The sequence below is a fragment of the Gekko japonicus genome, unplaced genomic scaffold, assembly GCF_001447785.1.
Source record: "Gekko japonicus isolate JY-2015 unplaced genomic scaffold, Gekko_japonicus_V1.1 scaffold944, whole genome shotgun sequence".
Lineage (NCBI taxonomy): Eukaryota > Metazoa > Chordata > Lepidosauria > Squamata > Gekkonidae > Gekko > Gekko japonicus.
In genome coordinates, this window is record NW_015165857.1 from 496,188 (window position 1) to 510,227 (window position 14,040).

General features: G+C 43.2%; 1 protein-coding gene across 2 annotated transcripts in view; it reads right to left on the reverse strand.

Annotated features, from left to right (window-relative positions):
- Positions 1-765: 765 nt before the first annotated feature.
- CCND2 (cyclin D2) overlaps positions 766-14,040 on the reverse strand; it is a 70,240-nt gene continuing 56,965 nt past the window's right edge. For both annotated transcript variants that reach the window (XM_015411191.1, XM_015411190.1), the window contains one exon: positions 766-6,523. In XM_015411191.1, the coding sequence (XP_015266677.1) occupies positions 6,374-6,523 (150 nt within the window). In that variant the 3' untranslated portion in view covers positions 766-6,373. The remainder of the gene's footprint in view (positions 6,524-14,040) is intronic.

Sequence of the window (14,040 nt, forward strand, 5' to 3'; positions counted from 1 at the left end):
CTTTATAGAGTGTATTTGATCTGTATGGTGTATTTTGCTATCACTGCACTGTTTCCTATTTATGTAATAACATTTCCTACATTGTGTAACACAAGGGTGTCAAACTCATTTGTTATGCAGGCCAGATCTGACATAAATGAGACTTTGTTGGGCCGGACCATGTGTGTCATAAAATGTAATGCCAGGTAGCGGAGATATAAACCTTATAAAGGACACAAACATAAAGTTTTTTTTTACTTAAAATAAAAACATGCTTAAAACATTAGCTCTGTAAGCTGCAAACCTACCACAGAAATCTCATGCTCAGAGTTCTGAGTCTAGGACCCAGGTAAAAACCTGAAACAGCTAAGTGATTAAGAGAGTCTGGCAAAGCGAGCTATGATGCAGCAGCAGAACTGGAAGCAGGAGATGGCCAGTTCTACTGCGGGCCTGATGGAAGCCCTCGGGGGGCCTGATCTGGCCCCTGGGCTGCATTTTGACACCCCTGGTATAACACATCGTTTCTAATTCTGCATGCTTTGTTTCGGATTTCTATAATTCTACTCCTATCAGATTATATCAGACATCTCATCCTGTTGACCACACTGACTTTCACTATGTATAATCTGCCTTGAGTTCCAGTGAAAAAGGTAGTGTAGAAATTAATAAATGAAACAAGTAAATAAAATGGCAAATGAATGCTCAGTTTGCACTGCAGGCCGAAGGCCCCTGACTTAATTTTATTCTTCTTTGCTATCTATTACATTTCTATACAGTGACTGCCATTTTTAGGTGCTGAATATTTTAGATGCTGACACAAAAGCACACAAACATGAATTTAAAAAAAGAAAAACCAGATTGATTGGGTCAAGGTGAGTTTAATGTCCATACGATATAGCTAATCCTGCCAAAAACACATTGCATATAAACCTTCTCGTAACTAGTCAAAATACCTGATTATTAACACAGAAGATTGAACAGATAAGACCGTTTGGAAGGTAATCAGAAGAGATTACAGTGTTCTTACCCATCAAAAACCAAGCAAGAGTCTCACATACTTGCTAAATACATTTTTATACACCCAATCATGTTTATACACATCTGCTAGCTTACCCTGACCATATAAAAAATGTCCATACCTCTTAAACACAGCAAGTTTGTGAGAGTAACATTGAACTGATATGGCATCACATTTTGTTAAAGCAAAATTGAAAAAAAAAGTTGAGAACAGAGATTGTGCAACTGTCAGTGATTTCTGAGGTAAATGATAACCACAGTGGGAAAAAATACAATCTGCAAGGTGATTCTGTTGGGAATTTGGTTGTGTCCAGTTACTTTAAGGAAGAGATTTTGTGTTCTATTATGGGCATGATCCTCTGGGAACTTCTGCTCAAGTGCAATTAATTTCAATGGGGTAGGCTTGTATGCTCATTAAAAGAGCTTTAATCAGTTCCCATTCATTTTGATGGAGCTTGGACAGGGATGACTGGTCCCCATTAGCAGAAATGACTACAGGTATGCAAAAAGGTAGGATAATTTGAAACACGTTCACCTGCAATTAATGATTCCAGAGCCAAATGTGGCTCTTTAAAACAGAAAATGAAATCTTCTAAGGTAAATTATATTGGAGGGGGTAGGTGGGATGCTACAATAATCGGTACAAATGGCAGGCAAATGTTTCTAGGACTAAAAGACTTCTGAAAGATCCTTTACAGAAAGGGAAATGCTGAACAGTTGTCAGTAATCCTAGTGTAAACCACACACAGATTTACAGTAATCCTAGTGTAAACTACACACACAGTGCACTAAAACAACCACACAAAGTGCTCCTGTGTGTATTGCTTATTGTGAGACCTAGTGTGTGTGCCAATTCCTGAAATACCACTCCACTTCATCTTATTTTGTGATCAATGGACTCCACTCAAAGACCTTTGGATTATCCTGAGTAAATACCAGTTGCCTGTCAAATCCCGCATGGTCTCTTTTTTGTTAACAGACACCACTTTGGAAATAACAATTTCTAGCACTTGGGGATTCTCCATGCCGTTACAGAGATGTGTTTTAATTTGCCATGCTGCATTTTAATGTTTATCTTATATCTGTTTCGGCGTTGATCCAAGACCTTTGGTCAAAGTAGTGAAATACTAAAAGTAAAGGATACATGACTCCTGACAACCAGCAGTTAGGGTGCAGAAACGTTACGGATTATTAATCAACATGTCAGTTATGTCGAACTGTATATTTTGAGTTACACAAGTGGCTCTTTCTTAATAAAAGGTTGCTGACCCCCATCCTAAGTATTTCCCTTCCACAAATCCCCTCCATTTCAATCAAGCACACTTTTGAAGAATTGTACCCTGACACTGCAATTCACCATAAAATCTCTTTATTTTCTCAGGCTTTAATGGGAGTATGACTCTCTTCCAGATTCTCAATATTACTGCATTTTTTCCCACTATGGTAAGGATAACCAAAGTCCACGAGAGAGCCAAATTACAAAAAGGCATGTTCCCCATTCACAGCTGAAGCCAGAGCACTTTCCTTTGGGAAAACATCAGCCCCAGATGCATTTTCCATTAACTATTCTGTGTGGCTCTCTGTGGAAAACTGTAAAGTTGTGAGGTAATGTAAAAATGGAAATCAATTTGTTGTCCAGTAAACCTGAGGTAAAATAGAGCAGGAAGTGATAAGAAATTAAAATAACACACTGTATGAGGAGGGAGAAACTGTGCAGGCATTTTCCAGTAAAATCAAAGCAACCCAGCATATTTCCACTTAACCACTTACTTGAGGATTTGAAAATTTAAGCAGTAATATATTATAAAAATGTTTATAAAATAGCAGCACACTCAGTGAAACAATACAGCTAAGTACTGTTAATGTGAAGAATTAAACAAATTGTAGCTTTTTAGCAGCGCAAAATAATCCCCCCTTAGATTCTTACTCCGTTTTTCTTATCCTTGACTAGCCAAAAAACGTGCCAAGAGTCCATTCGCTAAAGGCTCTTTAGAGTTATCGTGCATTCTCTCGCAGAACATTTTACCTTTAAAAATGCAATGGTTAACAATTCATCCAACAACTTCACACTGTATATTCAAAAACTGTTAATATAATTGTGCAAAAAAATTTCACTTGCCTCATCTCTTTTGCCAAACTAAAAGCTTAAAAAAAAATCAGATAGAGCAGGAAACTAAAAATTCAAGTACACTGAATACACTCTTGTAGTAGTAGTAATAATAATAATAAAAAAACCAAAGGATAAAAATCACGCAACTTGATGTTTGCTGCCTGTGTGTGTGTTTTGCAGGAGCAATTGTCTTTCACTGTTCATAGGTAAGCTCACAGGCAATATTAAGATCTTGCTGTGACCAGATTTGTCATCTGTCATGACTTCCATTTGGAATGTTGGGATGGGAATGTCACCTGAAGCAGGTGTCTGGAAATTCAAGCAACTTCACAACTCATTGGGAACACAAAATACCAAAGGAGGAGATATATATACACGTAATTTTAGAGATCTGTGGCTTGCCTTGCTCAGCGCATGTCATAAGCCATTTCATTTTTTTTTCTCCCTTAGGAATAGGTTTTCAAAGTGCTTTTCGAATGAAATGGTTTATAATAATGCTAACTGTGGACTACAAAAGCTAAAAAAAAATAGAAATACCTTTTCCAGGAAGACTGGGGAGAAGCAGAGTAGGGGGAAAGAGATCAAACAGCATCTCCTTTTAACATAGCAGAACGTTGTGTCAAAAAATGAAGAAAGACCACAAGAGCCTGCAATCTCTCTTTTTTGACTTTCTGAAAGTTCAAAATAAACCAAAGATTTTTTTTAAAGGAAGACTGGCAGGGTGTTACTTGAATGATGAGCATGCACCATCTAAAAACAAAGTATATTCTTGTACAAAACAATTTGCATGCAAATTTATACATATACATGTATCAGATAAAACCAAGACAGCTATACCCTTATGACTTAATGCTGCAAGGGATGTATTAATTCAGAATCTGTCCTTTGAACAAGCATGGTATGTTCATCCAATAATACATCTTTTGATGCATATGAAAATTCACCTCTTCCGTTGGAGCTACCAGCCACGACATGAAACTGAGGACCCACAACTATAGCTGAATCAGGGCCTTGGAGTGCAAAGTTGTTAAACAGTCTATTAGTAGAGATGTGAAGGTCTTGGCTGAGGGGGCGGAAGAGAGATATGTGGGCCCATTTTTGCCCTCTCCAAACTTCTCTTCAATTTTTCAATGGAAGTATTGGAAATTTTGGAGAGCACTAAAAAACCCCTCGGGAACGCTCTTTTGGAGCGAGTGAAATGCTTTTTGAGACAATATTTTACTCAATCAAGATAATAGCAGCAGAAAATCATTCTTTTGCAAGCTGTAGACATACACAATATTGTCAAGGATATATTTGTTTAACTTTGTCCACAATTAATAGGCTACGGATTGGATCCAATCAACTTCTCTGCTCAATCTCAGCCAATTCCTCTTATTATTATAGCTCCAGTCCCACATGGCTTTTGTCCATGCAAGTCCCCTGATCCCCAGCATAGCCTTTTTGGTGGCTGGCTTCAACCCAATGAGTGTGATGGATATACATCACTGAAGAGTCTAATGTTTTCTACAATGAAAAGTTAATGCAATATCTGGCTGTGCTGCTTCCAGTTTTTCTGTCTTAGATGTTGAAAACTAATATACCTGCACTCCAGTAGCATAGGGAATGGCAATTTGTAGTTCTCTCTTTTAGTTTAAGAAATATTAGCAATTTTGCTTGCAGAAAACTAAGACAATAATTAAAACTCTATATGCTGCAATTCTAAGTGGTGCATTTCATATTGTTAAGCGATCAACATTTTAAGTTTAGGGTCATTTAAAAAGCAGGGTTTGCATATATCCCAATTTTTCCCTACTATTCCCTCAAATTTCCTTTTTTCCAGGGGGAGGGGGTATTTTTCCCTGTGGCTTCAACACATCTCTACTCATTTGCTGACTAGTCATTTTAAAGTGGTGCCTTTTTCTGCTTCACACCGTGAGCCCACAGGAAAAACCAGTATACCCCAGGGTAGCTTTCAGTCCTAGGCTGACACCATCCTACCAATTTGGCCATGAATCCACCAACAGTGTATGCATGCACAGAATACATACTGTGTTCTGCCAGACAGCAAGGATCCCTATTATAAGCAGTATTACTACTCATAAAGCACAATACACGGACTGCTCGAAGCACTGTATACTAATGCATGGCAGAATAGCTAACTATATGGGCTCACAACAAAGGCAACATCCAGTGGGAAGTCCTCCTGCCCGAGCCCTGTTGAAGCAAGTGGGAACAGTAAAAGAATAATGCAAAAGAGCTTCCTTTTCAGTTGTAACTTGAAAGTTAATTATTCTAGCCTGGCCCACGGCTGAATAAGGAATCTCACACTTCTGCCAAAGAGACTGCTGTGTTTAAAAGCATCAGATATACTCTTTTCCATATATGGGGTATGTGTATATATTCGGGAGGGGGGGACATAAACAGGCAAAGCCCCACCAATATGTCTGCAAAAACAACACCACTTCCTTAGGTACAACCTGCCAACCAAGAACAATAGCCAACAAAAAACTAACACCAATCAAGGCGGCAGATAAATCAAGGCCAAATCTTGTTCGTACCGCATCGAAATGAGTGTGTGCTTCCACAAAGAGCACACATGCCCTGCACCCTAAATATCTTTTCTACCCCCAAAACTCAACCGCTTCAAGAATCTCCCCCCCCCATTTTCTTTTCCCACTCACGCATACATCCTGCTCCCTCATATTATAACTATCGATTTTGCGATCCAAGTTAGCCATTAAAAATAATTTACGTTATTCCTTTCGTAAGAGTGAGAAAGGAAGGAGGGTATGCACTAGGTCGTAAAATGCTCGTTGTTTTTTTTTTAAAAGTATTCTCTATTTTGTTCCTGCAGAGAGCAGAGTCTAGCTACTGGAATGCTTTTAGAAGCTTCTCTTGCCACCAGTTCATAATCGAAACAGCAACTATAAAATATATTGTTGTGGAATTTCGTTCTGTTGCACATCATAGGCATTGAATATATATATATATACACACACAAATACACACATAAAATCCATCACAGTTGACCACAGCCCACAAGATGTTTCCTTGGATGTTTCCTTGCAGAAGCCCACTGAAAGCACAAGCTTCATTTCAGCGGGGCTTGTGCAGGGGAATTTCCCGATGGATTTTGCCTTTGGTGCTCTTTTAAGATCTAAAAAGTTTCAAATACATTCTGTGGGAACATTTTTAAAATAGAAATGTGCCTGTGTGTGTGAGAGAAGATTTAACGCCAAAAAAGGGGGGGGGCCTGGTGGGATGCAACTTTCCATGGTGACGTCTTCACAGGTTGATGTCTCTCACATCGGTGGGAGTGCTGGACTGATCCAGCTCATCCATGGTCTTTGAAGCATCGCCTGGGGGCTGTGGGACTTCCTGAAGATTGCTTACTAGAACTGACTCGATCTGTTCTTGACATGCTTTCAGGCAGTCCTAGGAAAGAGAAAACAAATTGTGTTTTATAGCAACAACCTGCAACATTTCCACAGGCAAAATTACATTCATATGTGTGTACTTGGAACACTCCTATTCCCTCCCACACCAATAATTTTATCTACTACTTTTATACCCTGCCTTTATCCCCAATGGGGACCCAAACTGGCTGACATAATTTTCTTCTCCTCCATTTTATCCCTTAACCTGAGAAGCTGGTTAGGCTGAAAGAGAGAGAGTGACTAGCCTAAGGTCACCCAAAAAATTCCATGCCAGAGTGGGGATTCAAACCTGGGTCTCCCAAATTCTAGTCCAACGCTCTAACCACTACACCACACTGGCTCTCATCACTACCTAAATAGTGAAATAGGTTCTTCCCCTCCTCAGTTGCTTCTGCATGGAGAGTCTGCTTCAGTTTGGAGCATGGAACTGTTTGCCTGCGGTCCACTTTCCAGTCCCTCCCCCCCCCCCCGCCTCCCTCTTTCCCAAACCAAACAATTTCCATATTATGCAAATCAGCCCTATTGACTGTGTATTTTCTAATGATTTGACATATCACAAAAGTGGAGAAGGAGTAATGGAATGACCTCAACCAACATCTCTCATGCCAGGGAAAACTGACTTTCCTTTCTATAAAATAAAGCAATAATCTAGTGGTACCTTGAAGACTAACAGCATTTCATTTCAAGATGAGCTTTTGTGACACACAAAAATTCATGTTGAAATAAAATGTTCTCAGTCTTTAGGGTGCCACTATATTTTTGTTTTCTTTTGCTACAACTGACTAACACAGCCACCCCTTTGTGATCTTTTCTCTGAAATCCTCAAAAAGATGTGATTTAGAAGGAAACAGCAAATAATTGTATCACATACTTAGAAGTCTTCAAGAAAGATGGTCCATAATTTGAGTTCATTCCAAAGTGTAACAGAAGAAGGAAAGTCTTTTATACTCCACTTTTCTCCACCCTAAGGAGTCTTAAAGCAGCTTGTAATCACCTTCCCTTCCTCTCTCCACAACTGGCACCTTGTGAGGAGGTGGGGCTGAGAGAGTTCTGAGAGAACTGTGACTGGCCCAAGGTCACTCAGCATTTTCATGTGGAGGAGTGGGGAATCAAACCTGGTTCCCCAGATTAGAGTCCACCACTCTTAACTACTACACCACACTGGCTCTTATGAAGAGAAGAAGAAGAAGAGAAGAGATTAGATTTATACCCCGCCCTTCACTACTCAAAGGTGTCTCGGAGCGGCTTACAAACTCGTTTCCCTTCCCCTCCCCACAACAGACACCCTGTGAGGTAGGTGGGGCTGAGAGAGCTCTTGACAGAAACTGCTCTTTTTCAAGAACAGCTCTTATCAGAGCTACGGCTTGCCCAAGGTCATCCAGCCAGGTGCAAGTGGAGGAGTGGGGAAGCAAACCTGGTTCTCCCAGATTAGAGTCTGTGCACTTAACCACTACACCAAACTGGCTCTCAATTATGACCCCAACAACATATTACAGTGAACACATTTAAAGCCTGCATGTATGTCCATACTTGTTTGTAAGAAAGAGCCAATACAAGTTCACTTTACAAATGAAATTGGGGACCAGTCTTTCAGTAAACATGGGATTTCAACACATCTGCTTGGCATGCAAAAGGTCCCAGGTTCAATCTCCAGTATCTCCAGTTAAAAGAATCAGGCAGAGGAGGTGATAAGACCTCTGCCTGAGACCCTGGAGAGTCGTTGCCAGTCTTAGACAATACTGACTTCGATGGACCAATGGTCTGATTCAGTATAAGGCATCTTCATGTGTTCACATGTTCAGCTACACACACACTGAATATAACATGAGGTGTAGACAATCTTTTTGGCCCAAATGCCCTCCACCGCAAACCTGGGCTGCCTTCTCCTGCTGCAGAGGGGTTGGTCTTGAGCAAGAGTGGTTATTAGCATCTGTGGGGAGCTGAGAATTCTTGCAGACTCTCAAGGGCTCAGTTGCTCACATCCCAAGTCAGTGCTCAGGTACCTGCTGCTCTATAATGAATGAAAGCAGAGACTGGTGTGCAAACAACCAGGGAGGGTGTGTGTCTGCTGGCCAAAACATCAACAGGCTGTTAAAAGTTGCATGTGCCCCATTTTCTCCTCTCCTTGCACTGCCCAGTGGGTCAGTGTGTTCAGCGGCATTAGGTGCCATTTTGCCTGCCCAGGTGGCCTTGCTCAGCCTTCCAGCAAACTGACAAGCTGGGTTTTCACCTACCTTTTATAAATTATGACTGATGATTCCAAACTGGAAAACTGGGCCAGTTCTCTGGCCATGTCATTCGAGTAGGGTTACCAACCTCCAGATGATGGCTGCAGATCTCCTGCTACTACAACTGATCTCCAGGGGAAAGGTATCAGTTAACCTGGAGAAAATGGCCACTTTGGAAGCCGCACCCTGTCATTATACTCCACTGAAGTCCCTCCCCTCTCAAATCCTGCCCTCAGGCTCCACCCCCAAAATATCCAGGTATTTCCCCACACGGAGCTGGCATCCCTATAACCAAGGGTGCTGAGGTACTGTAGGGTCTTGATTCACTCCCAGCCATTCACAGCATGGGAAAAGATGGGCATTTCCTCCTACACCTATGCCAAGGACTGCCTTTTCCCTTACTGTCCAGCCCACCCAGGAAGATCTGCCCCACAAGCCCTGCTCTCTGTCCCCCTGCCTTCAGTGGCAAGGTGGATGGTGATTACAGAAAGGGTGTTTTCTGTCGTGGCACTATGCCTCTGGAACATTCTCCCCCCCCCCCTCCTTGAGTCTCGCCTGGCACCTATGTTACCTTCTTGTAGGTGCCAGACCAAAATGTTTTTGTTTATCCAGGCTTTTAACTAAGGGGTTCATCTTTTTAAATCATTTCAGAGTGAGCTTTTAGTCTAAAGATTGTGCTGTTCGTTTTAAGCGCTTCAGTGACTTGATTTGCATTCTCTGGCTGTGCTTTTTCTTCTTTTTTTAAATGCTGGGTTCAGGTAGGTTCCTTGGGGCAGCGATAAAACATTCCGTGAATAAAATAAATTTTATTAAATTAATGCAGCCAGTAGCCAAGTTCAAGCCAAGCTCCTGTGGTGTTGCTACTAGGGTTGTCAGGTACCTTCTGGCAACTAGGCAGAGGAGGGGTTGGAGCTTACCGGCAGTGAAGACAGAGTTTAGTCATGGAGGCCCACATAATCAGATGTGATGTCATTGTGTCGCTGGTGATGTGGGGATTCTCTGGTATTTGGGCAAAACCTGTATGTTAGAAGTCATTTTTACCATAGAGTTTTTGCCCAAATACCAAGCATCCCATGTCACTGGGATGACATAAATTCTGGTGCACCCTGGATGTGACACTGCTGTGCTTCTGGCCTATGTCTCCTTTTCCTATTGGTTAATCCCCCCACCAGCCAGCTGATTGGCAGCAGGGGGAGGAGCCCCGTGGTGGGGGATCCCTGGCCTCAGTGGGAACCGAGCAGGCCTCATTGCCATAAGGATCCAAACACCCAGGAGATGGTACTAAGCTTCGAGTGACAGAATATCTTGAACTGCCCTAGCTGACAGAACTCATTAAAAGAATGTTGAATTATACACCAGTCGTCAATATACTATGTGACTTTTGAACTCCATTTTGCGTTCCCTTCCAGGTGCTCAACTGTCACACTCCAGTTATGTTGAGAATATCTGACACAAGTTATCAGCAATGTTCCCTCTAAGCTGTGGAGTCTTGTGAGCAAAAATTCAACTTTGTGAGCTGCTGGCATTAAAGTTGTGAGCAATCTATTTGGCTACTGGATAAATTAGTTTGCTCTGGAGCCATCCTTCCTGAGCTAAGACAAAAAAGTGCAAGCCAGAGGCTAAAAAACTGTGAGCTAGCTCACACTAACTCAGCTTAGAGGGAACACTGGTTATCAGTTAGTCTCCTCAGCGTGAGCTGCTTACGTGCCCACCGTAGTGCAGGTTGGGGCAATATCCCAACTGATGACAATTTAGCACCAAGATGAGGGGTTCTACCCTTACCGGGTGTGTGTGTGTGTAAGGCTCACTTCCTCCAAATGCCAGATTGCTCTCCCAGCAACACACCCTCCCTTTCCTTTTTCTTAACTTATAAATGACTCCATCAGAACTCCACGATTACCCTGCAGTGTTAACTGCATCTCTTCATTGTCCTCCATACACGCACACCACTCAGTGGTGAACAAAAAGCTGAATGAGACCAAGCAGCTGCCAACTCAGGCCAGAGACAACAGAGGAAACTATCTCATTCTTCCTTGTCTCCAGGATCCTGTTCTGTCTTGTTGCTTCCTTGCATACACAAAATGCAGCTTGCAGCAAATGTGGCAGGAGAGGATACAGCAGGCCCTGTCACAAGGTTCCAAAACCGGTCTGCAAACACTGAAGGTCAGATGAATGCCTCACAGACAGAACACTAGCCCAATGTTCGTCTGCCATTCCTCACAGCCGTTCTGTAATTTTATAGCAACACTCAACGGTAATATATAATCTAGAATGTGGCAGCATTTTAGCTCTCTTTGAATCGGTGTGAAGACCCCTTTTCATCCTATAGAAAATTCAGAAACAAAATGGAGGACAAAGAAGACAGCTTACATCCCTTGGCACTCCTCTATACTGGTGTGCTGGCAAACTAAACTTGGCGCGAGGAGAAAAATGTGTGATTAAGATCATCTGCGGTTTTTATCTAAAAGCTAGTCAGTGGCACTTCCAGGCAACTGCTTTGGAGATCAGGGAACAGTGTCTGAGTGAGAGGGTGTGTTTGAATGTTACTTCCCAAACGGCTTCATGATTTAAACTCACTCCTCCAAAGAAGCAATTCTCTGTGTGGGGGGAGACTGAGGCATGGTCAGATGCAGGCATTCTATGGATTGAGCCATTCCTTTTTCAGGATGTCACTGAAGAGAAGAAGGTAGAAGGATGAACTGGTCTGAATGCTGCAGGCAAGGAAATAAGTCTGAATTACCTTTGAGGGAGTCCTAAGTGCTGGAAGTCCTCAAACCAGAGGGCTCTCACAGGGCAACCCTATCCAGAGTTATGCCACTGTAAGGCCATTGTTTTTAGAGCACTGAGATGGGAGCAACTCTGGACAGGACTGCACTGTGAGAGCCCTCTAGTTAGGGGGCTTCCAACACTTAGTACTTCCCTTCCCCAGAGGAAAACCTCAAAGGTCTATGCTGTTACTGTCTAAGCCAGTATCACTGGGAAGTATTTTGTTTTGAATAATCTACATTGGAAAAGCGCGTGGGGGGGGGATGGCTCCTGTACAGGTGCTGTTCCTCTCTGCATGACTAAACACTCTCCATGATTAACATTGCATGTTCCCCAGGGGCATCCCCAGGTCTGTTCTGATGTTCTGTACTTCCCAGGTGCACAGGGGCTCAATTTGGATCAGAGTTAGAGACAGCAACTGCCACAGGAGGTGGCGGTGGCTACAAAAAAAAGCTTTCTTTCACTTTTTAGTCAAGTCCTCCCCCCCATCCCAAGTCCTCTTCTGTTGAAATCCAAAAAATAATTATTTTGTAGTATACCTAGCAAACCAGGAACTCTGAACCTGTGATTTTTTTTTTGGGGGGGGGGTATCTCATTTCCAAATGCCCTACAAACATTTACTCTGTCATTCCACCTAGGTAAGCAAGTGATGATGCAGCCAAAAATTTCCCCTCCAAGCCACAGTTTTGGCCAGACTTTGGGTCTCCAATTTCTGGGTCATTTGAGTGAGGACAGAGCACTGGAGCAAACTGCCTATGCATATTAAGCAAGGGGAATGAGGAAAATAGGGAGCTGAGCCACCTTAGTGGCGAGGTGAATGACTATTTCTGCTCACAAATAACGCCAGCTTGGCATCAGAATACAGAACGAGGCTCTCCCAAATGTCTGATAAAAGACGAATACTCCCTCACTCTTCCCTATCCCGGTACTTCTGTACTTTGTTTTTGTGTATCCTGTTGACCAAAATGGGAGGCAGGACAATGTCCTTTGTGGGAGGTAATGGATTTTTGGACATGCCCTCTGTGGCGAACACTTCTCATGCTGGAATGTGCACGCACCAGCACCTCACTACAGGTCTAACCATCTGATACATGAATGTCTCACTCCCTTCTTCAGCTAGAGTGGTTGGGGGAGAGGGAGTCGAGATCTTCCATTGCCTGCTAGAGCCAGCTGGGAAGACAAGAGGCTTCAACCTGGGAGGAAAGGTGACTGGCCCTGTTCTCTTCTTGCATCTCATACAATCCAAAAATGCTCCCCTGACTATGGAATCATTTAGGGAAGAAGAGAAAGAGGAAAAATAAGCCAGGAGGGGGGAAATACAGAAGCCTCAAGAATTCCTGCTTCCAGCTCCAAAGGCAAAACTGGTCTGGGAAGTCCTGGTGGAATCAGAAGACAACTTCGTCTCATACCAAGGAAGAGGCACTATCCCAGATGCTGGGATTACCCTCTGCATGAGAGAGAGAGAGAGAGACAGACAGAGACACAGACAGACACAGACAGAGACACAGACAGAGAGAACACAAGAGAACGAAAGGCTGAAGGACCTCCTACTTCCATATAAACCTACCCGTCCACTCCAGTGATCTTCAGAGGCTCTGCCTCAGGTGCCCCTGCCCTTTGAGGCTAGACAGGTGGCAACCTGAGAAAAGGCCCCCTCAGTCGTGGCACAGAAACACTGGAACTCCCTCCTCAGGGAGATTAATCTGTCTCCCTCAGTGTCAGCAAGCTGCCATTCTGTTTTCTGTGACCTCTGTGTACATATCCTTCCCTGTTGCACCCGGCTTGGTTTCTATCATCCTGCTCCTGCGTTGGAATGCAAAAGATAACTGCTGGAGGTTGTGTGGGGGAGAAGATGCTGTAATGCTTGGCTATTGCTTTTCCCATGAGTACTGCACCTGTGTTTTGACTAATGCTCTGCCTGGTTCCCATAGACTGGGCGCGCAACTGTTTCTTTAGCCCGCCAGCGGGAAAGCTATTCATTGGACCTGTATCTATTTGAAGTCCCTTTATTATGCTTGCCCTAACTGTGTATCCCCAGTTCTAACAAAGAACGTGTTTGAGTATGTCTTCAACGCTTTGAAATAAATTTTGCTTTTCTTGAAAACGTGGATTTATTCTCGATGCTTGGGGATCCAACATATTGTTAGAACTGCCTTTTTCCTATCGTTCCGAATCTGGCAAGATCATGAGCGGAATTGAGGGAAATCTTCCTAACACGGAGGGGGACTCGGGATCGGTCCCACAAACCTCCGCGTCGTTGGTGTTCACGACTGCAGCCTCGATGGAGGGTGCCGTGGGGGGAGCGATTCCCCGCCTGCCTGCACATCTGTCTTGGCCGCCTCCGACCCCTTCGCAATGGGGTCCGCGGAAGACTCACCAGCAGGATGATTGGACTATGTACAACACTCAGGGCACCCGAGAGGTGTACTCCCGTCGAGGGAGCGGATTACGTGAAAGTTTGTTTGACAAGGGATTGTTCCCGGAACCTGGGTCTACCTCGGAGAAGGGGAGCCCCAAGCAG